The sequence below is a fragment of the Maniola hyperantus genome, chromosome 1 (genome assembly GCF_902806685.2).
Source record: "Maniola hyperantus chromosome 1, iAphHyp1.2, whole genome shotgun sequence".
NCBI lineage: Eukaryota > Metazoa > Arthropoda > Insecta > Lepidoptera > Nymphalidae > Maniola > Maniola hyperantus.
This window is the reverse complement of record NC_048536.1, coordinates 3,923,557-3,947,836: the sequence shown is the minus strand read 5'-3', so window position 1 is coordinate 3,947,836 and position 24,280 is coordinate 3,923,557. Positions and strand designations below refer to the sequence as shown.

The 24,280-nt window shown below is 35.5% G+C and overlaps 1 protein-coding gene and 1 long non-coding RNA gene across 2 annotated transcripts in view; both read left to right on the top strand.

The window, feature by feature from the left end:
* The window catches only part of LOC117982248 (homeobox protein aristaless-like), a 107,151-nt gene that overhangs the window by 79,614 nt on the left and 3,257 nt on the right, over nt 1-24,280 (top strand). Inside the window, exons 2-3 of the mRNA XM_034968573.2 lie at nt 3,850-4,123; nt 5,861-5,906. Of these exons, the coding sequence (XP_034824464.1) occupies nt 3,850-4,123; nt 5,861-5,906 (320 nt within the window). The remainder of the gene's footprint in view (nt 1-3,849; nt 4,124-5,860; nt 5,907-24,280) is intronic.
* LOC138402828 (uncharacterized) lies at nt 7,779-9,962 on the top strand. The gene is made up of 2 exons (XR_011237172.1): nt 7,779-8,191; nt 9,666-9,962. It is a non-coding gene; the product is annotated as an uncharacterized lncRNA (long non-coding RNA).

The following is a 24,280-nucleotide window of genomic DNA, read 5'->3' as shown; positions in this document are numbered from 1 at the left end:
ATAATGTTCTCAAAGGTGCGTGAAGTCTGCCAGCCTACACTGGGTCAGCGTGGTGGACTTGCTCAGTAGTAACCCGGCAATGGGTTGATCATATGAATCAACGCAACGCGTCATTTTCAAGATATCGCAAAGTAAACTAAACTTTAACTCCACTACGTAATGTACATAATATAATATTTGCGAGGAACTAAAATGCCAAATTATAGTATTACACAAACGTGATGGATTACTAATGTGTTATCTCCTAAATAATGTATAAACGATATTACGTCACCGAAGCAATCATTGATATAAAAAACCCAAGATAAATCATTGTGTGTCCAAAAATAACACTGGTAAAATTGAATTTTAGAAACTTTATAGATGTTGACAAAAAATGTGTTACCTAAACATTTATCTACACATCTAAAATTGGATACTATATTTCACTAATGCCTTTTGAAACAATGCGCGTGTGGAATGGTGCCAAAATACTGGCTGCATTTCCGCGCTGTTTAAGCCAAGTCGATTTATAGCGTTCGTAATAAATAAGCGAAGAAGTCAAAGAAGCAACTAAATATAATTAATGTTAATTAAATGTTTTAAAATAAAACTGCATTTGTATAGGAAAAATAAGGAATCTAATAAATGTATTAATATATATTTCATTTGACATATAAGTATAATTTTAATTACATATATGTTTACTAATCATTACAAACGATTCTATAAGTATTTCAATAATTCAATATTCATTTTTTGTATGGCTTTTTAGCTTATCGATTCATAAATTGGACTATTTTTTTGTAAGGAACTGTGAATCTAGTATTTAAATATCAATGACACACAACGACATTTTATGGGCACACTTTGATAAAGTTCGAGTGCAAAGGAAGTTGCATTATCAACGCCCACCTTATCGTGCCGTAATTAGGAATCGTGCCTATTACGACTGGGTTAAGTCACTAGTGCGGGAAAACCCGCCAGGGTGTTGACGTGTGTGTATCTGTGAAGTGCTATATCGAAGACTTTACACGGACTCGTGCGTACTAATGTTGTTATAATTATTTTGCTGTGGGAATTGGAATCAGTGAGTTAATTATAGTTTAACTAGCTGATGCCCGCGACTTCGTCCGCGTAGATTTACGTTTTTCAAAATCCCGCGGGAATTCTTTGATTTTCTGGGATAAAAAGTAGCATATGTGTTAATCCAGGGTATAATCTATCTCCATTCTAAATTTCAGCCAAATCCGTCCACTAGTGTTTGCGTGATTGAGTAACAAACATCCAAACATCCACACTTTCACATTTATAATATTATTAGGACTAGCTGCCCTGGCGAACTTCGTACCGCCAAACAGTCGATTCTTTTTCAGGGTTTTTTTAATTTTTCTCTCCATAAGAACGTCTTCAAGGAATACTATGAAAAAAGAATTAGCGCAATCGGTTCAGCTGTTCTTGAGATTTGCGATCAGCAACACATTTAGCGATTCCTTTTTATATATAGAGATTAGGATTAGGATTATTACCTTACTGATTTTCCTGTCACCTACAACCTCACATACATCGTGGACAAAAAGAGTAATGATACCGTAATGAAATTACCAGCGTAGGTAGGTACTAGTTAATTTAATAAACAAGAACTTTGTTTATGTACATTCTTGCACATCAACCAGTCGTTATTAATAATTATGTCTCATTTTCTCAATGGAAATCCGTAAGGACGACTTCATATTGAATTTTAAAAAAATACTTTTTTGAGGTTCCGTAACTACCTCAAAAGGAAAAAAGCCGGCTAAGTGCCATTCAGGCTCGTTAAACAAACTAATTATTAGTTCATGACCACAATTTTTTTTTTTTGTGTGATGTAACCGCAAATTCACGGTTTTCAGATTTTTCCCTAATGCCAGCTATAAGACGAACCTACTTGCCAAATTTCATGATTCTAGGTCAACGGGAAGTACCCTGTAGGTTTCTTGACAGACCGACAGACAGACAACAAAGTGATCCTATATGGGTTCAGTTTTTCCTTTTGAGGTACGGAACCCTAAAAAAAATGAAAAATTACCAAAAACGAAAGACATACCTATTAAGAAGATACGCAGAATCGGATTGTGTCTCACGGTGTCTGTAATAATAATAATTAATTAAATAAATGAAGTATGGCTCGAAACATTCAAAGGCGCGCCTCTTCGTCTCAAAACATACCAAGCATTGTACACGAAGCCTAATTTTCTAGAAGTTAACGTGTAATGGTGGACCAATTATGGCAACACCATAATAAGAGTGTAATTAAGTTAATAGCATTAATTTATTAAATGTCGATTGATTACAAGAAACAGAGGTCAGGGCTGGCACTGCGGCTAATAATACAATTATAAATAAATCACGACAGATGTGGTGGAAAAGTTTTAGAATCATACAGAATAAAACCGGCCAAGTGCGAGTCAAACTCGCGCACCGAGGATTCCGCCTACAATCGTATTTTTTCAACATTTTGCACGATAAATCAAAAACTATTACGCATAAAAATAAATAAAAATCTGTTTTAGAATTTACCCTCAATGCGTAAGCACGTCTGCGCATTACATCTTACGTACTTATCGTAAAAATAGGTAATAATAAAGTAAACAAATAAAGAAATACAACGAAAAAAAAAGTTACAGAAGGTAGTTAATGTTGAAGGTGACATGTGGTTATTCAAGTGGCGGATCAACAAAATGACAGTCTCAAGTGGAAACACGCCAGTTAATATTGAATGCACTACCTATACCACACCTATACTATGAAGCGCCGCATCTAGTGAACATTTATATCGCTGTCGCTAAACAAGGAAATGAATTATGTACACGTGTAAGAGAACAGAAACTGGAGTGATTGGCTAATTGCAATACATACTTAAATTATATTATCGTTATTTCGCTTTTATTTCCTTAACCTTAGACATATCCAGTTTATTATGTAGCATTACCAGCATTAAAAATTCAAATTAAAAAGGCTCAAAGTTATAAAATATGCACCCCTGACCTTTTACCATTGACTCCGATTATAAAATATCGAAACTCACAATAAATATTTAACAAACAAAATAAAGGTAAAGCTGACTGATAGACTGACTGAACTATCAACGCACAGCTCAAACTATGGACGGATCAGGCTGAAATTTGGCATGCAGATAGCTATTATGGCGTAGAGATCTGCTAAGAAAGGATTTTGAAAATTCAACCTCTAAGGGAGCAAATAGGAGTTTGAGATTTGTGTAGTCCACGCGGACAAAGTCGCGGGCGTCAGCTAGTTCCCTATAAGAATTTCGATTACTAATTCTAAATATTTTGTTATTTACCAGTTACATTGTTTATTGCCACGATACAGGACTACCTATACTCCTAGATTTTTAATTCGGTGGAATTCTGACGCAATCTTTAACAGTGGAAAGTGGAAACTGGCAGCAATGGGATCGGTTGATTTGAATTTTGAAGATGTAATCTTGACTTATATGTTGAACATTTCTAAGTTTATTTTATTTCCTTTTAATTTTAATCATCTTGATGTGCCTAAAAGTACACGCTTAGATTATGATTCAGGATTTTTTAATAAAATCTTTCACAAAAACCTTGTTCTTTACTAAAAAAACAACAAAAAATTGGCCAAATCGGTTGATTTGTTCTCAAGTGATGATCTTACATACATGCGGCAATTGATTTATGTACTTAAATTTACCTAATATTTGTTTTAGCTCTGGTAACATTAAGAAACGTCAGAATTCCACGGAATTAAAAATCAGACTATAGTGTAGACTGGCTACCATCAGCCAATGTAAAAATTGACAAAACTGTTTTGTTTAATAAATATTTTTCACTTTTTTCACAGATTACTTCCACCAAGACACATACCAAAAGTACACCAGCATGGGGTTATCAGACCTATCAAAAGACGACTCCCCGAGAACAACTCCTGAGCTTTCCCGAGCTGACCAGTCACCTGCTTCGGAGAGGCCGCTGCCAGGCTCTGCAGACAGCGATGATGCTGACGACTTTGCTCCAAAGAGGAAGCAGAGGCGGTACAGGACTACGTTCACGAGCTTCCAGTTAGAAGAATTAGAAAAGGCTTTTTCTAGGACACATTACCCTGATGTGTTTACTAGGTTAGTATTTTTATTTATTTTTATTTCATTACAAGATAGCTCTTGACTGCGAACTCATCTCACGTGGTGGTATAAGTCCCGCAAATTGCTATTGCGCTGAAGCCCGCAACTATGTCTCATTAACATCGAAATGACGTCATTTTGACGTCGGCCGAAATAAAAATTTACCATCAGCTCGAAACTTCAGTCTAGTGCTGACGTCACTAAAACGGCGGCCACGCGAATTGGGTATTTGACTCCAATTTTTTATTACTTTATTATAAACTAGAGTAAAAATAATGACGTAAACTGAAAAAACTAATTAATTCGATCAAATAACAAAAAAAATTATAAGCATTCAAATATTTCTGATTAGACAGAGATAGCGATACAGCAGTTTGACGTCACACCTACTAATGCCATAGTAGCTTCGTGAGGTTTCATACAAATTTTCGTTTTGCGAGAAAGGGATAGAAGACCCTCCCACTATTTAACAACCAAACCACATCCAAAATTAAAATGCCTGTAACTTTGTAAATCTTTGTTAGATTTTAATATTTTTTTCAGTGTACATCATTATTTTTATCCTAGTTTATAATAAAGTAATAATATTTATCAAATTCAAAAGTAGGCAAATACTTACCCAATTTGCGGCTTATAATAATAGGGCAAGCTCCAATAGTGCCAGATCTGTCTTATTTTGTTAGTAACAAAATGTGTGGGATAGATACGCATATTTGCTAACTTGAACTAGGGGGCAATTAAAAGATCTTAGGTATCAGGTGCTAAAGGTACGTAAAAACATAACTTACTTTTCTTAAAGTCTATGTGATATATTGGTTTCACCAATCAATATTTTGTACATTGTAGGTACCTACATTGCTAGTCATCGATACTAAAAGCAATACCTAGTAAATTTTCATTGATACTCTTATCGTTTATAAAAAATTATAAAAGTATGAATTAAACTCTTATCTTATCTGAGTTACCTACTTAGTTCATTCATTAATAAAATTTGCAACACGATAAGATTTTGGTAAATACATTTCTTACTTTTAATTAAAATGAATCTCTTCGGTTCTACTGATTTCGGTTTCAATCCCTAAGGGGGTGAAATAGGGGTTTGAAATTTGTGTAGTCCACAGAGCGGACGAAGTCGCGAGCATAAGCTTGTAAACTATTAACAAAAACTATAATATTTTGTCACTTTCTTAAATACCCACCAAAATTTGTCGTTTCTCTGAAATCAACCCCATTTCTGTTAGTACATACGCGGCAAAAAATAATGTAGGTACTAAGACCTTTAGAAAGAGACAGCGGTTTTGCGGTTCGGCATTGTCTCTGTCGTTGAGACCGACATGCATGAGTGACAGAGACAACGCTCTACAAAGACGAAATCTCATTCTAAAGGTCGATGTACATTATTTACTGCTGCGTAGGTACTGCAGGTACCTTTATGCCAAACTCTATATTTTTCGTTCCAAATACCATACACTGTACACAGTAGCGTCCACAGACTTTTAAGCCAGGGTAGGCATTAGTTAGGTAGGAACCTGTTTACTGGCAGGTCATCATGAAAAATATGCTGAGCTATTTCAACTGGGGTACGCAGTGCATGTATGCCTCTATGACTTGCACGCCACTGACTGTACACATAGGTAATAATAGGTACATAAGTAGCTACCAAATGTACCTAGTTATATTATTGTTAAATTAAAACAAGCCATGTTGTAATAGACTTACAATTGTTTGTTACAGAGAGGAGCTCGCAATGAAGATAGGTCTAACAGAAGCCAGAATACAGGTATTATAATCAAATTAAAATATTTCCGACACGACATCGTGAATGGCCGTAATTCCCCTAATTGCCAATTACTGCACAAGTGTACAACCCATTGATTATGGTGATTAATCGAGCCTGATACAAATTTAAGTGCATGTAGCGAAATTACAGTCAAATTACACGACCTACTACCTTCTTACTTATTTGTCTTTTTAGTACCTATTAACTTCGGGAATGATGAAATATATTGGTTTTATTACTACGGAATCGCTTTAAAGTATCGACTTGTACTAGGTAACTACGCGGCAGAAAGGCGGTACATCGGCCTTTAGAATGACATTTCGGCTTTGTAGAGCTCTCTGTCACTCATACCTAAATGGCGTTTTGTCGGTCTCAATGACAGAGACAATGCTCTATAAATGTGCTATCTCCTTCTAAAGTTCGATGTAGGTACATTACTTTCTGCCGCGTACTGTACAAGATATTACTTAGTTGTGGAGTAAAGCAACGGAAATATTTTATAACTTTTGGCACTAATGGTAATATTTTATAACTTTTTGGGTAAGGAATAAAGCAATGGCTTTATTCCTTAGAACGTAGGGTTTATTATTGTGTGATTTTCAATGGTGCCAACATAGAGTTAGACGTCTAGTTAAATAGTGAACGTACAATAGAACTAAAAGTGAAACTTGACACTTGCGACGGTCACTCTGTCATCATCATCAACCCATCGCCGGTTCACTACAGACCACGGGCCTCCTCTCAGAATGAGAAGGGCTTGGCCATAGTCCACCACGCTGGTCAAGTGCAGATTGGTAGACACCTTTGAGAACATTATGGAGAACTTTCAGGCATGCAGGTTTCCTAACGATGGTTCCCTTTACCTTTATAGCAAGTGATGACTCCGAAAAGTTAGAGGTGTGTGCCCCAGGACCGAACGCCGGACCTCCAAACTAGGCGGCTGACATTTTAACCACCAAGCTATCATTGCTTTTTAACTCAATCCCCATTTTTTTTCTTATTCGTACCTAATGTTAAATCAAGAATAGGTACTAATACAAATCTGAACTCATTTCGAAGCAAAACGGCCTAAAATTGTACTAAGATAAATAAGCTTAGTTCCAAAGTTAGTTAGTCATTGAATACAATTAATCTAAACTAATTTCCAAGTCAGTACCTAAAACTGTGCTAAACTATATTTAGTCACACGTGACACTAAATTAAGTATATTTTTTTTTACTTATCAGTTTAATTATGTAGATCGATTTAATTAGTTTTTAAGGTTTAAAAGTTTTCTTTCTTTCTTTCTTTCAAACTTGAGTCCAAAGCACATAATATAATAGTACTAACGTATCCAAAGTTCGGTGAGTTTGATCATTGAAGACGAATCTGCAAAACGGCCCTGTTAAATGTTATTTCGTGTAATTACCTATATATACCGTTTTGTTCGCCAGCTCGTCAATTGCTTATTCGCAACTTACCGGCTTGAATCTCCCGTACAAAAACACATTTGCTCATATTTTGCTGTCGTACGTTTTGCTCACGGCAATTATCTGCATACAAATTAGGCGGGATACGATAACGTCCGACCAATGCTGCGTGAGACTATTTCTGTAACAGCTTAATTAAGTTCGATAGGTCTGTAGGTATATCGTACTACTTATTTATCTTTAACAAAGAGTAAAATATAACTATCCATTGATCGATACGGGTAATTTAACTTTTAACAACATTGTAGTATTGTATACTACTATAAACAACTTAACCTCCAATCCGGGTTTATTAGTCTTGGGATGACCCTAATATGAATCAAACGCAGTTCCAATGTCCACAGTCTTATATTCAGGTACACTTGTCACATCCACTTAGTTTATATCTAGCTTAATTAATCACCTAAACTAGCGGCACGCTATGATGGCCGGTTTGACGTTTGTCCGCTCATGAAGTTCCGTATTAATTGATAACGACTTTGAAGGAAATAATTGTATTACTTTATTGACGATAGTGATGTGCAGAGATTCATAAATTTTATCGAATGTAGTTTTAGGTTTAGGACTCAAAATTTATTTATTAAATTGATTTCTTAAATGTATACAAGTGTAGAAAAATCAGTTTGCACCATTTAAGGGGTGAATGTACTTGTGAATATGAACAATTTTCACTATGTGGACAAACCTCTGAAATCGCAAAAAAATATCAATAAATTTTTAAAAATGGAATCTAATACGATCGTCACATAGGATCGCTGGCTAGCACAACTACTACCTCCGGCAAACTCGCGTCAATGCTCAATGCAAAACAAAGCAGTTTCGAATTGACGTTGCTTCGAAAAGTATAAACTGTCAGTGCAATGCGATTGTGATATAGTTTTGACCTGGCTTTGGATTTCAAATATTGATACTGCATTACTGTTGACCCTTGCTCGTTAATTTGGACTCTGTTCAAGCCCTTTGTTGTGGATTTCGTCGATATGACCGAACGTACGCAGAGAACTGTTCTAAATAGTCAGACACGTGAGTTCCTAATACGCCTTCGTAACTATTTCGATCGTGAAGCTCAAAATGGAGGGCCAATTTTACCTATAACGTCAGTGGTTGAACGCGTAGCTGATGCGCTTAATATTGGACAACGAACTGTTAGACGGATAACTAAAAAAAAATATGGCGAGACTGGCACAGAAGAAAATAAACTTCACACACCAAAAAAGAGAAAACGAGCAAAACCAGTCGTAGGCATCGATAGCTTTGATGCCGATGCTATCCGAAGACATGTTTACGGCTACTATTTACAGAAGGAGTATCCAACAAGAAAAAAGTTGGTGCATTCACTGAAGGAAGCTGGATTATTCTTCGGTGGGGAAAGTTCTTTAACGAAGATTTTGAAGACCATTGGATTTCGATACAAAAAATGTAACAAACGCAAAATATTGATGGAAAGATTTGATATAGCGATGGCAAGGTATACTTTTTTACGGCAAGTGAAAGAAATCAAAAATTGGCAAAATGTTGTGTTCTTGGATGAAACATGGCTTAATGCTAACCATACTGTAGGCCGTTCTTGGAACGATGACACAGCAGCATCTACTTCCAAAGTTCCTGTAGGAAAAGGATCGCGACTTATAATTTGTCACGCCGGAACCATCAACGGGTTTGTCGAAGGTTCTCTCATGGCTTTTGCGTCAAAAACCACTGGAGACTATCATGAAGACATGAATGGAGAAAAGTTTACTGAATGGTTTACCTCAATGTTGTGTAGCCTCCCTGAACCATCTATTATAATTATGGACAACGCCCCATACCACTCGATGCAAATTGACAAGCCACCTGCCCAATCCCAAAAGAAAGCTGATATCGTCGCATGGCTTCGTAAAAATGGCGTAGATGCAAACATGAATATGTTAAAAGCGGAATTAGTACGTCTTTTAAAAGAAAACAAACCAACCAAGATCCGATACGTCATTGACGAAATAGCATTAGAACATGGGCACAGAGTTATACGGTTACCGCCTTACCATTGTGAGTATAATGCGATTGAGTTGGTGTGGGCTCAAATTAAGGGATATGCTGCAAGACACAATACAGAACCCCCATTTACCACAAAAAAAATGCTAAAATTATTAGAAGAAGCTTGTGAACATGTGACTAAAGGAGACTGGGAAAAGGTTGTGAATAGAACTGTTAAATTAATAAGGGAAGATTATGAAAGAGATGTGAAAATAGATAATATTATAGAAAACGAACATATAATTATTAATGTATGTGATGATAGCAGTGACGACAGTGAAAATAGTAGTATGGACGAATCTGATTAATTATGGCCTTTTGTGGCACCTTTTTCGGTATCTTTTGTATTCATATGTTTCTTGTGTGCATATAAAGTATGTATATTCATTTTCGTTCAAATATTCAGTTCGTTCAAATAAATTAAATAAACATATACATTTTTGTTTTATTAAACCTATTTAATCAGGTACAAAAACAAAACTTAATTGTTTTTTGTTCGAGAATAAATTGACATTCCACATCACTATTGTAATGTGTCAAACCGGCCATCATAGCGTGCCGCTAGTGTAGTACTTATATCTCCCTTAATTACTTTTATATCGTCCCTCTTTTTACTCCCGCGCGCTGTCACACCTCCACTGACGGGTGACAGATGCCAGGTTTTCTGTGTTGCCCACAGTCGTCCATCCTGCTCCAGATATGTCCCCATATCTGACCACTCGGCCTTCCAACCGAGGGTAATGCCCTCATACCCATAACTCAATAGGAGCAACATAGAATACCTTAATATTATAATTAATATGATTAGTATAATAATTCCTCTAACAGATCAAAGCTAACATTGTTAGATTTAACAAGTGCACAAAACAAGTGCCAATGAGACCTACAAAATACTGGTATCAATAATCATTATGTACATTGCAATCAACATCTGTAAGTCTAATTCTTATAAATACACAACAAATCACACTGAGATAAGTAAATAGTAAATACTATAAGTCATTCTGATTTAAGCTTGATATTAAGAAAATTCTATAATCTAGTTATTGTTAGTGATATACGTATACAACCAATTCACAATAGTATAATCAAATATTGAAATCAACACAATTCATGTTAATACTTAATACAAGGAAATTATAGTGAAATCAATAATTTAATTTTTAAATATTATTATGAACTACATATTCTTCAAGTTTGTATTTGTATTTAGTAATACGTGAATAAATATTTGCATGGCAAATGTGGCAATACTAATTATGAGAATTATAAAACATCTTTGGTAAATTGCATTTAAAGCGAATAAAATATAATCAAACTTAAACAAAACAACAACGAGGAAAGAAAAGAAGGATGGTGAATTATCACCAACTTGAATTCTGAGTGCTAAGTACTCTATGATTTTAAACCATGTCACTATCAGTTTTCAATTAAAGTAAGTTTGTTTGCCCTTTCCTTCTTACCACTGTAATGACATGAATTCTAATCCTACATAATGCTCTAATGCAACACAAATACAATATTTTCATTAGTATAAACATTTTAAGAGATATGGTAAGAGTTGTTGGATCCCATTGACCATTACTAACACTTTATACAAAATTAATCACAAAGTTCTACAATATACCAATGAACCTAACTACTTCTGTAGACTTCATAATTTCTTTAAACTTAAAAATAAATTAAAAGAATATCTTATAATCCAATGTTCTCATACAATTGATAAATATTTGATATGAGTTGACCTTGATTATAATGTCTTTGTAGTGTTTCATGAATTACCAATTTGACTATCGTGAATTGACATTTAATTATTCTCAAGTGGTACCTACTGATTGACACCGTTGAAAAAAATAATAATATTACAATATAAGTATGTAACGTAAAACAAATAATAAGAAAACCATATACCAATCTTTAATTGCATATATGTAGTATTATACTAAGCAATATCGGTAAGTATATGAATAATGATTGTAAAATAATTTTGCAGACCAGAAAGGCAGAGATGTCGGCACAGATATTATGTGACCATATTTTGTACTCTACTTGAATAACAATAAAAGATAATTACCTATCAAATTGAATTATTGAATATTGAACCTATGTCTACGAAATCAAGATAAATAATATGGTTAAATGTAGTTGTTATTATTAATAAGTACTAAGATCGAAACAAACCACAATGTATTCTAAGGAGACCCCCAATAATCATATTATAATAATATAATATAATATATTTATTTATTTAATAATAATATAATATATTTATTTATTTAAAAAAACTCAGTACAGTAATCAACTCTCTGGAATCCTGACCCCTAAACTAGGAAATCCCGTGTCTTAGGGGCCAGTGCCTTTCCAAACATAATTTGAATAGTTAATAATTTACAGCTAGGTATTACAACTATATAAAATAAATAAATCAACAAAACACAAGGTTAAAGCGTGAAACAAACCATGGGACGCGTCCGTAAGCTATGGCTAAGAACCGCGATTGTAATATTATTTCAGAAATTTAAAGAAACATGAATCCACTAATTGATAATGATACACAGTACAGATCACTATGAGATCTACAATGTGCACAATGTAATCCTATATTTTCAAATAACTGAGACGACTGCCTCTGACTCTATCTCGATTGTAGTACAACAAATACTATTATTAATATAACAAAATAAGTCACAATTATGTTAGCCAAGGTATTATTGTATTATTATAAACTCGTTACCCGTGATGCCCCATATCATCCTTGCACTAGGGGTAGATGCATGCATAACTGTGTCTACCATAAGCCCCGTAAGTGCGATAGAGAGCGCAACAGACGGCGTTTTGTTGCCCCATTTTATTGTCTCGCAAGCAACGAGTCCTTGATGGCACTATAGACTTAATTGATGTAACATACAATAAAATCTGATTTCTGGAAACTTCCATTCTTGTACATTCTTGAGCGCGTAAGGACGAACGATGCCAGAGACCCTCGTCCTCTTATGATAATATGGTTAACTTGAACACGGTGATTGAGGACAGACAGCACCCAACGCTGCACCAACCCAGCGTCATGCTGAGCCGTGAATTGCTGCATCGGTCACCGTTGCTTGTCTCGTGTCAGTGTGTGACAAATGAATGACAAAGATGTAGGAAATTATTTCGTGATACATTGGTGTACTTATACGCTTTGGTAACATATCAACGATCCATACATTAATACCTAGCGAGTGAAGTAAGCAAGCCTTCGTGCGCGAACTGCTTATATAGTCTATTGGAATATATGTTACTTGAAATAGTATTTAAGAATTTGCTCTGTACTGTGCTGTTTCCACCAAACATCAACGTAATACAATGAGTGACTGCGAAGATGTACATTAACATGAACCGATATTTAGCATTTACAATCAGCATGTCATTTTAGATCTACTTTAAAGGGTCTATACAACTTCTACTACGTACCGAATTCAGCAAGACATAATTAATATATTATTACTGAATACGTCCATTATAAGAACTTTAATTTGAATTTAAGTAACCCTTGAACATTAGTATCTGCTAGAACAGGTAAAGTGATTTCCAACCATGATATCTACTTCTGTACCCCTATTCTGTAGATAAATCTATTATTATTAATAAAAAGGATACACCCTTTCCACTTGCCGACCGAGTTAGTCTGCTTGTTTTCCATCAACTTAACTGGACTCCCTCTTGTCACCATCGCGACCCGATCAGTTGCTGAAGTTCATACTGAAGATCACCGTCCACTCGCATCGGGATTATCGAATCAGGTTTTACCAGACTATTATTGTTCGTCATTTTTCAGACGCTTCGTCAGCCGTTTTCCAATTCGTTTGTTGGTTCTTACTAGGACCAGCTTTTGTCACCGGAATACGATCCATTGTTTACGTTAGTATTGCCACCTTCCATTTGTCATTCTTGATTCCTTATTCTTAGGTTTATATTATAGTCAATGCTGCCCTCCTTTGGCACGATTGCTACAAAATCAAAAATTTCCACTTGCTGTATGTCACAATTGGGACATGAATTAAATTTTCCAATAACAATATGTCTCATTTGGAACATATAAAATAGACAACCTTTGACACAATTGGGACAAGGTATATTACATAAACTATTCTCAGCAATTACCGCTTATCACACCAGGAATAAGTCCATACATAAGTCGGTATTCTTTTCTCTCATTTGCCGGTTGGTTCATCATAAAATATTCTCAGGAATAACCGCTTATCACACCAGGAATAAATCCATACATAAGTCGGTATTCTTTTCAACTATTCTCAGGAATCACCGCTTATCGCACCAGGAATAAGTCCATACATAAGTCGGTATTCGTTTCCCTGATTTGCTTGTTAGGTTATTATAAAATACTCTCAAGAATCACCGCTTATCACACCAGGAATAAATCCATACATAAGTCGGTATTCTTCTCTCTTATTTGCTCGTTAGGTTATCATAAAATACTCTCAAGAATCACCGCTTATCACACCAGGAATAAATCCATACATAAGTCGGTATTCTTTTCAACTATTCTCAGGAATCACCGCTTATCGCACCAGGAATAAGTCCATACATAAGTCGGTATTCGTTTCCCTTATTTGCTTGTTAGGTTATCATTAAATACTCTCAAGAATCACCGCTTATCACACCAGGAATAAGTCCATACATAAGTCGGTATTCTTCTCTCTTATTTGCTCCTTAGGTTATCATAAAATACTCTCAAGAATCACCGCTTATCACACTAGGAATAAGTTCATACATAAGTCGGTATTCTTTTCAGATATTCTCAGGAATCACCGCTTATCGCACCAGGAATAAGTCCATACATAAGTCGGTATTCTTCTCTCTTATTTGCTCCTTAGGTTATCATAAAATACTCTCAAGAATCACCGCTTATCACACTAGGAATAAGTCCATACATAAGTCGGTATTCTTTTCAGATATTCTCAGGAATCACCGCTTATCGCACCAGGAGTAAGTCCATACATAAGTCGGTATTCGTTTCTAATATACTCAGGGATCACCGCTTATCACACCAGGACTCAGTCCATACATAAGTCGGTATCCTTTTCTCTCATTCACTGGTTGTCAGTTTGTTTAGAGTCTAAAAATAATAATCACATTTATAACAATGACACGTTATATCATAACAATATTAAACACCATTTTTTTTTCAGCCACCAGAAGCGATTATTTGTGTACAGTCAATAGAATGAATATTATAGTGTCAACGGTTATGGCAAACCCGCTAAGTGTTTGCTCCCTTAATACCTCATTTGATTAATCTTCTTCTTAATTTGCTTTATGGCTTTTAGTAATTTGATTAATGATTTGAAAGACTAGTTATCGAGACTACTGAACTCAATACTCAAATCGATATTCTCAACGATTTGTGGAGTATCTACAGTAGTAAACACCTTTAGTTCACCGTGGGCTCTACCGCGGTTGTTTGACAGCTACAATGTCACGATCGCAATCATCTCTGATTGGTTAATGCTCGCTCACTATTGGCCACAATGCATTGTTGCAACAAGAATCGCACAAATTCAGCCAATCAGAACAATAATGATTGATGCAGGTTTTAGACAATCGCCCTACGTGTAATGTCTGCAAGTGATAATAATTGTGCAACTCGTTTGAAATTTTAATATAATTTAAGGGCACACACACAAGAGAGCAATCCGTCTTTTGTTTATAATAATTATATTAATAATTTATTTATTTAGTAAAAATATGCATCTCATAAGCTCCTTTTTCCAAAGTCAAATAGCTAGTCAAAATTTGGGCAGTAAAAGTAGGGAATCCGTTTCTCCACTATTTATCCGATGGGGCTTGCAAGGTTAAGATTTACACTTCTCTGTATACTGACAATTTCATTTCTTATTTCAGATCTAAACCTAAGTCAGAGATCGAATTATTCGTGTATTATTTATACCCGATAAACAACGATATGATAAAATTATGTGTTAGTAGGCTATATAAAGAAATGCAACAGTCCAGACCCTGTAATACATAACATTGCCAGTAGTGGCGTGCACAGAGTTCGAAGCCAGGGTAAGCATTAGTAAGATAGGCCTTAGATACACCTTATATAGACCTACTGAATGGCAGGTCATAAAGAAAAATGGGCACTGGTCATTTCAACTAGGGTAAGCAGTACTTTTATGCCTCTATGAATTGCACGCCACTGATTGCCACAGTCATTGCCACTTCATTTAATAACACCTTCGTAACTCTCTTTTGTTATTAGAGACACATGTTTCAAAGTTTCCTTTACTCGTACATAAAAATTGAACTTCGTAACTTAGTATTTCTTTCGAATTTCTATTATTACAGCAGATAGTATCATCTATTAAGTTGGTAAGCCAATCCAATAATAACAACAGTAAATATGATGTACTTGGTAGTTAACCTGTTGTTCAGTGCGTGTTTTTCCGAGGTAGTAAGTACCTAAAGGCTTTGATTTATGATAGCAGATTGTACAACAAGGGCACCAAACAAGCCACTTGAGCAGAGTTATAAACACTGCTTTTCACTTCGATTGCGAGGAAATGTAACAATAATATTACTATAAGTACATATCTATAGATTGATCGAAAAGAGTAGGGATTAAATGAGGGTGCTGTAATGAGTTTGTAGGTATAGGTCGCAACCTCAATACAAGTGCAAAAGTTCACTGGCACCATAGAAATTACATACATTCTTTCTCATCCATATGTCATTCAGAGAGACTGTTGTTTACCTATAAATACCTTGTGCATAACAGCATGAAACGCACTTTAGTCCTCTTATAGCCAGCGTAAAATAGAACCTTACGAGCATGAGAAGTGGAAACGTATTTTTATTTTATTATTATTGTTATTTTCCGAATTCTAAAAATCACGAATGCATGTCATCTATTAGTATAAGAGGATGCCAGCCACTAGTGACTTTATATGAATGTGATAGCCCATATAATTTTACCTTTTTAATTATAAAACTCTAAGAACATTTGAAAGAACCACTGTTATGCTGATAAATAAATATTTTAATTCAATTCCATTTATTTATTTTCATCTGATCTGATCAGTTAAATTCACTTTAGGTTAATATAATAATGATTCAATTCATTTTCCTTTCATAACCTCACCTCTCCTTAAATGGTAGTTGCAGCCAATGTAATTTATAATTTTCACAAGGGTGAGCAAGCGGAACAAAAGTACATACTAGCACTTAATATAAATTTTATTGGTATAAGAATCAAATAAAATTCCAACATCCACATGGCTACTTTCGTGAGCATGAGTGTTGTATGTCTTTCTGTTTCTGGTATGTACATAGTTAGATTAATTCAAACCTGATATTTCATACCCTATACCTACTAGGTATTCAAAGTAATCTAATAACTCTAATTTGGTCGAATAAGTAAACCTACAGATTCAAAATAGGTTCAATGTTACCTACTTTATCTAGTGGACCAATTAATTATTTATTAGCTGATCCACCCCAGGTAGAATTTTCCAAAATCTTTTCTTTGTGTCCAGTAGTAGCTTAGTAGAGAACTCAAATCATATTTGATTATGCAGGGCCTGCGGGTTGATCTATGTCTGTCAGTACATAATACAGACTATTCAGTCGGTAGATAGGTATTAAATGGGTGCATCTAGCAATCGACTCTATTAGTCTCCCTATCACTGTCTATCATTCTCACAACCATACCATGCCTACCATAGACCCAAATCCAAAAATCTTACATTAAATGGTAGGTTATGAAAACACATGCACCTGACACATATTTCAGGCATTCTATCCTTAAATTGTACTAAAATATTACTATGTGTATAGTTAAGTATGTAATTATTTAATTAAACAAGAATAACTACTCATATTGAGACTATTCAATTCAAAGTTTTAAGACTTTATTTTAGTTACTAGGTAAACTAGATTTGCTTCAATTAACCATAGTAGTATTCAGATGTTTCTTACCTTCTTATTACTGTATTACATAACAATACCTTGAGGTTACACCCTCCATCATAATGAGGCAGGCAGGGATGGCTTTTTTTTTTCTTTTGTATCATTATAACAGGCCTCACACCAAGAGTTACTGTGTTCTTATCCAATCCATGCAGGTACATGACTGCTTCTAATCACAACTTGAAGGTTATGTGCACTTCTCCACCACAGATGCCGGCCAAAACCACTTGTTCATCTCACATTCGTCGACCTCATCGTCAAGTCGGGGTCACATGGTCGTGGACATCATCAGAAAAGTTGTCGAACATGAAAAAAATGGTAACAGTTGAATAATCTCGAAAATATTGCATTTAAGTGACACCAGTATCAAGTACATACCTACTTGATTATATCAGACCCCTGTATATAACCCAAATTTTGCACTAAAACCATTGATTGACCCATTGATGTAGATATGACCGTTGTTATTGTAAGATTATTATTTCTATTTTTAACTAAAGCACATGTACATATTTCTTTTTTAAAATGATTGTTGAATGATTTAAATTAAGACTTGAATAAAATTATATTGTCAACATTACTTCCTAGATAGATAAAGTTATATATAAATGAGTTAAGTAGATATTATTCATTCTAAATTTTCACATTTTATTATGCTATGATAATGTACTATAGGTAATAATTTGCACACTCAGTTATTGGTTGAATGTGTTAGATCAAAACAGATTTACGACCAAATTGTACCACATTCTAGCAAATAAACTCTACTTTTTTATTTCTACATTAGCTCATGTATCAAGTACTTACCTACATAATAATCTAATTGTTTTCTTGATTCTACTTTAATATAGGTAGGTGCCTATTTGGTTTAAAGTATTTGATATCACTTATTACCTTATTTCGATTTTAAAATACAAGGTGTTAGTACTACGGTGCGTTGCATCCAGTCTTGAAATTAATACTAATACTACTTATAACTTCATAGATCAAATCTTGGGCTAGGTATGTTCCTACATAATAATCCATTAAAGCGGTCAGAATAAAACTATAATCCCTTACTTTGAACTCTCAAATAAGTCATAATGCTGATATCTACTTACTATTAATAATTATAGCCTTCACTTACTCTGTTCTAAAAGTATCAATTGGTAATATTGTGACTTATCAAATACCTACTTAGGTATTTTGATGCAGTAATCTTACATTAGGCACTCTTAATATTCACCCATGCTTTAATGAACATCCACTGTAAGAAGGTAAGTACACAGATTCACCGCTTTCAATACAACCTATGGATGCATTGGACCCATCGACCTACGTACTTCTGCTTGTTCCAGACAGTATAAGGTGCTTTCCTCAAACCAATCTCTTGAGTAGTTGCGTTGGAGACAAGTCCTCCAACTCGACACAGGTCTACTCAAGTACTCCCAAAGTAATAGTGTAGCACCATTGCAGTTTGTATGTTTTTCATATTCACTTTGTTATTCGTTCAGGTAGGTTTCTTCATATAATTTCCGATATAAGTACCTAATAAATATGTTGCTATGCGTCTTGTACAGGCACTTTTAACATCTTCCAGGATAGACCCGCATTTTTGGGCATGAATCACATCCAATCTTCTGATATAAACAACTTAACCTCCAATCCGGGTTTATTAGTCTTGGGATGACCCTAATATGAATCAAACGCAGTTCCAATGTCCACAGTCTTATATTCAGGTACACTTGTCACATCCACTTAGTTTATATCTAGCTTAATTAATCACCTAGTACTTATATCTCCCTTAATTACTTTTATATCGTCCCTCTTTTTACTCCCGCGCGCTGTCACACCTCCACTGACGGGTGACAGATGCCAGGTTTTCTGTGTTGCCCACACTACAATGTTATTAAAAGTTAAATTACAGTATATACAAGTATTTTTAGGGTTCCGTACCTTAAAAGGAAAAACCGGCCAAGTGCGAGTCAGACTCGCGCACCGAGGGTTCCGTACTCGGGTATTTTTTTCGACATTTCATGATTAGATTATGCATAAAAATAAATAAAAATCTGTTTTAGAATATACAGGTAAAGCCCTTTCATATGATAGGTACCCCACTTGGTATAGTTATCTCACTTTAAAAGTTGAAAATACTAATTACTTATTCATTAACACATTTTAATTTTTTTTTGTTTGATGTAACCAAAAATCCCCTCGGTGCGCTAGTCTTACTCACACTTGGCCGGATTTTTTAGTAATCAACACTATAAAAATTAGGTGGAGGTATCTAATCTACCTTAGTAGCAGTGGCGTGCAGGTCATAGAGGCATAAATGCACTGCTTACCCCAGTTGTAATAGCTCAATGCATATTTTTCATTATGACCTGCCAGTAAACACGGTTTCTACCTAACTAATGCATACCCTGGCTTAAAACCCTGTGCACGCCACTGCTTAGTAGGTCCCTACAAAGATGTATATTCTGTGATGGAATTATGAATTAGGTTTATCTATTCGTTTATGCCACGATGGCATCAAAGGATAGATAAGTCTTTTATTTAGATTTTGCAGCAACGAAGATATTATGTCCCGTCTTCGTTGCAGCAAATTCTCGTCATTATCTTGGCAGTCAAAAGTTATCTCGTCGTTTAAGCAATACAAATTCCCACATTAAAGAGCGTTTAGAGACCAATTACCGCCAGTTGGTCGCACAGAGGCAATCTCGCAGCTCCCATCTGTTGATAATGGCAGCATTTTTCAGAAACTCCTTTAGCAAATGAGTCATACCTACACAATTTAACTTTATGACCGTATAATTTCATTATGATCAAGTGCCTTAAAGTACGTCAGTCATAAAAGTATTATTGGATGCAATTACGCATACTTAATATTTTCCATATGAACAACTCCAATTTAAAAGTAGCTAGAGATGTTCCAAAGAAAATAAATAATACTTAATAGTACCTACCTATACTTATCTAAATTGAAATAGGTATCCTTTACACAGATTCTCCATAATGCGTAATGCCTAAATATCTTGCCTTGAATGCAGAGTTGTTACTAAGAATCTCCTGTTTTCATTTCTTAACAGCAGATTTTCATGAATTGGCTTCAAGATTGAGTCCCCTTTTGTTTTTATTTTTTGGTTTTGATACCCTTGCCGGTCTTGACAGACACGACAGACAGACAGACAAGAAGTGATCCTATAAGGGTTGCGTACCTCAAAAGGAAAAAAAGGAACCCTTATACGATCACTTCGTTTTCTGTCTTTCTGTCCGTTTGTCCGTCTATCTGTCCTGGGTTCTTGATATTTGTTATGGTAGGTAATAGATCTATTACCAGCTAGAACTATAGGATTGTTGCCAAACCTATAGTTCTAGCTAGGTACAAAAAAAATTCTCCAATAATCAAGATGAAGACGAAGTTCAAAAATAAAAAAATCTTTAAATCACGTACGTACTTGGTGATGTTATTATCATTATCATCATCAGGCTGTGGATGTCCACTGTTGGACATAGGCCTTCTCTAAAGAGCGCTACCACACCCGGTCCTCATCAGCCTTCCTCATCGAGCCACTTCCCGCCAGCCTCTTTATATCGTCGGTGATATTATCATCCTCAAGTAATCTTTGTATTAAAAGTAATTAAACATAACATAAACGGACGAAATTTATATTGCCAATAAAAAGTGTAAAAGTAAAAGCTTGATTACGGTATCATCAGGGCCGGACAGCTGATCGACGAACAACGTTTTAGCACTCCAATCCGAGGACTGGTTCCAGCGATTACGCGAATACGACGGACAACTCAACTCTCAGACTATCAAACCATAGGGTTGTCACAACTGGTCACAACAGAGTACCTCCTTACATTGTTAAAAAAAAAAGCTGGTCGGTTCTGTTATAATGGTACCTATATAGGGTGGTTTCAGACTATCGATTTGTCTGCGCGTTTTCGTTCATTTTGGTATGCCTACGCGCTACATGTGCGCTAAGTTTTGCACTTCAAAGTGCACGTGTACGTCCTTATTTTAACGTGTTCGCTTAATTCGTTGGATGGATGGATTACATTGGCAGCGTCTTTCACGGCTTGTGCGAAACTCATAGCGCGTATACTCTCCTACGAGATGCCAGTATGATAAACTACGAGCGTACAAAAACGAGCGTAAAAAACGCTAATCCAAAACCGCTCTAATATAGATAATAATTGTTGCAAATAAAATTACTCAATTATTATTACATTGCAGTACTTCAAATTCGAATGTTATCATCACCCAGCCACATATTTTAGGCGCATCTGATGATACTGCGCCTCTTACCGTTCTTGCAGCAGTATGCGATCAACTCAAACATCCAAGATTTTTCCAGGCATAGTTTTACAAATTAACTCAAATATAATAATCAGGAAAAATAAAAATCACATTTAAATGGTAGCACGCAGCATAAGGTCAAGCTATGATCAGGCATGCGCGGCCGTCACTTCTCCCGGGGTTGTTCAGCAGAAGCAACGAGCGGTCGTCCAACCCCGAGGCAAGTTCAAATTGACCGAGAATTTTAACTGTGAATTTGCCGCACGTCATGCGTTTCGTGAAACACGCCCATTATTATTATAAGTAGGACAAGCCGCGCTTTTCCTTTCCCGGATTTTCCGGCTATCTGACAACCCTAATTAACCCGCACCTGACTTCGTCGGTGTCTTTTTTCCAAACAGTACTCAACTACTCAGCATTCTTGCAACGTGTCTACCTCCAATTACAACGTATAAATTCGTACAACCACACCGAATCTTCTTGCAATACGATTGTAAGCTTAATGAAAACATAAACCACAAAACAAAATCAACTTTATTGGTCATTACATTAGGATCAGATTAACTCACCCATTCGCAGTTTAAGATGCACTATGCATTTATTACTTTATAGCAGCTATAGATATGCCAACTTCAAATTAAATCTTTAGCCGGCCGCCAACTTACACATTGTTGTTGGATATTTTTATTTTGTAAATCCGTGTTAGATTATTTAAGTACTAGGATCGGAAAACTGTGCTACTAGATTGAAATTATGTTGGATGCCGAACATAGCGTTTTGTGTTTAATTAGTATAACTACACAGGTGCGCTTTCAACTTGCGTTTTAACGTACTTATACGCAAGCACTAACTATATACGTATGCCTATGCGCATGCCTCAAGTTCGCTGGCAACAGGACATGGCATCAACCATTAGGTGCACGCAATAACGCATGCACTCTCTTGCATCATGACCCTCGTTTGTGATGCACACGCATGGCAACAAGTACAACTTTTAATAGGTCGATGTATAATATTTTCTGCCGCGTACTGTACATGCATTGCTTCGGCAGATTACATGACGTAGGTATACCTCAACGCAATTTGAAAGCACACCAGTGAAGTTAGATCTTACAGTTTTAGGTCTACCCATTTTACGTGCGGAAATCTAACGGACCTACCAACGTTGTGCCACCGTGCTCAGACTTCGATTTAATTGTTTTATTGGAATTCATTATACATACGTACATCGGCAGCCGACATGTTGGCATATCTGTAGAGGCTTTACCCGGTTTGTCCGTTAACCACGACATTTAAAGAAACTGGCCTTTACGATTTTTTCACTGAATCGCATTTATCATAAGTGAATTAATTTATATTACCATAAAAATATCGGCTTTCATAATGACTGTGGCTCGTCTTCGGTTCATACATATTTAATGATAAAATTGGATCAATATAGTGAATAAATCAATCAATTTAATTTTTTCCTTCGCCTTCAAGGCTGATGGGCCGCTGATGGCTTTTGTAATATATTTATCGGCTTTTTTGTAATTTTGAGGATTAGAAACAAAAAATGTTGTAGCTCTTAGGTATTGAAATTCACCACTAACATGTTATCAATTTATACTACTACTTATAGACATCGATATAAATGACAAGATCTGAGAAGAGCCCACAATAAACTCAGCCGGGTATACATATACCCGGTATACATATAGGTATACATTTTTACTATCACCACTTTACAAAATCACTTTAAACTCATTAGAACTATCAAAGCTGTTAACTCATTCCCAAGCTTTCACAAGCAAGCAAGTTAAAAACAGCACGTTAGATAGGTAGATATGGTACTGATTCGGTCACCTAAATTTTAGAGTATTCGCATCCTCTTCTTACTAACGTAACATTTAAAGGACAGCCAGTTTTAAATTTAATTAAGAGCTGTCAAACCTCGTGACTTTAGCTGCCAATCGCGGGCCCATTGTTTAAATTTGTAGCATGCACTAAAATTTAGAGTCTTAGATGTAAAATTCATGTTCCGTCCTTTTTTAGCAATATTAAAAAGAAAAAGATGCAGATACTCTTAGTTTAGAGAAAGACAAGAGAATCGGCGCCACTCTTAAATTTGGCTCTATAAACAGATACACCGCTGTGCCTATTTTGGTACCAACAGCTAAAAACTAAAACATAATGTCGCCACAGGGTTCCTTCATTATACTTAATTCAATATAGGTACATTCCGAAACTGTACACTAATCATGAAAAATATTGTAATTTTATCAAATTGTCGTTTTTGGCCGACACAGGCGGGCCAGCTAATGTGATAAACAGCAAAAACAATTTTGGACCACAGAATAAAGAAATTTGTATAGAAGTGGTAAAGAAGAACCCGCGACGTAGGTGGCCAATGCGTGTTATTGTAAAAGCACTTGTATTTGCACAGTGTTACACTTTAAGTTACGTTGGTCGGATGCAAAAGATATGCTTTCATAATTGTACTATTTTTGTAATGTGTGATAAGCACATGTGATAAGCTAAAAATCGGTGACAGGCCGGCTCGGTTTTAAAGAAGCAGACAAAATGATTGTTATTGCCTACCTTATTTGGAATTCCGTGAATTAGACTTTAAATGGATGGAAGGTGATCTCCGGGGGGCA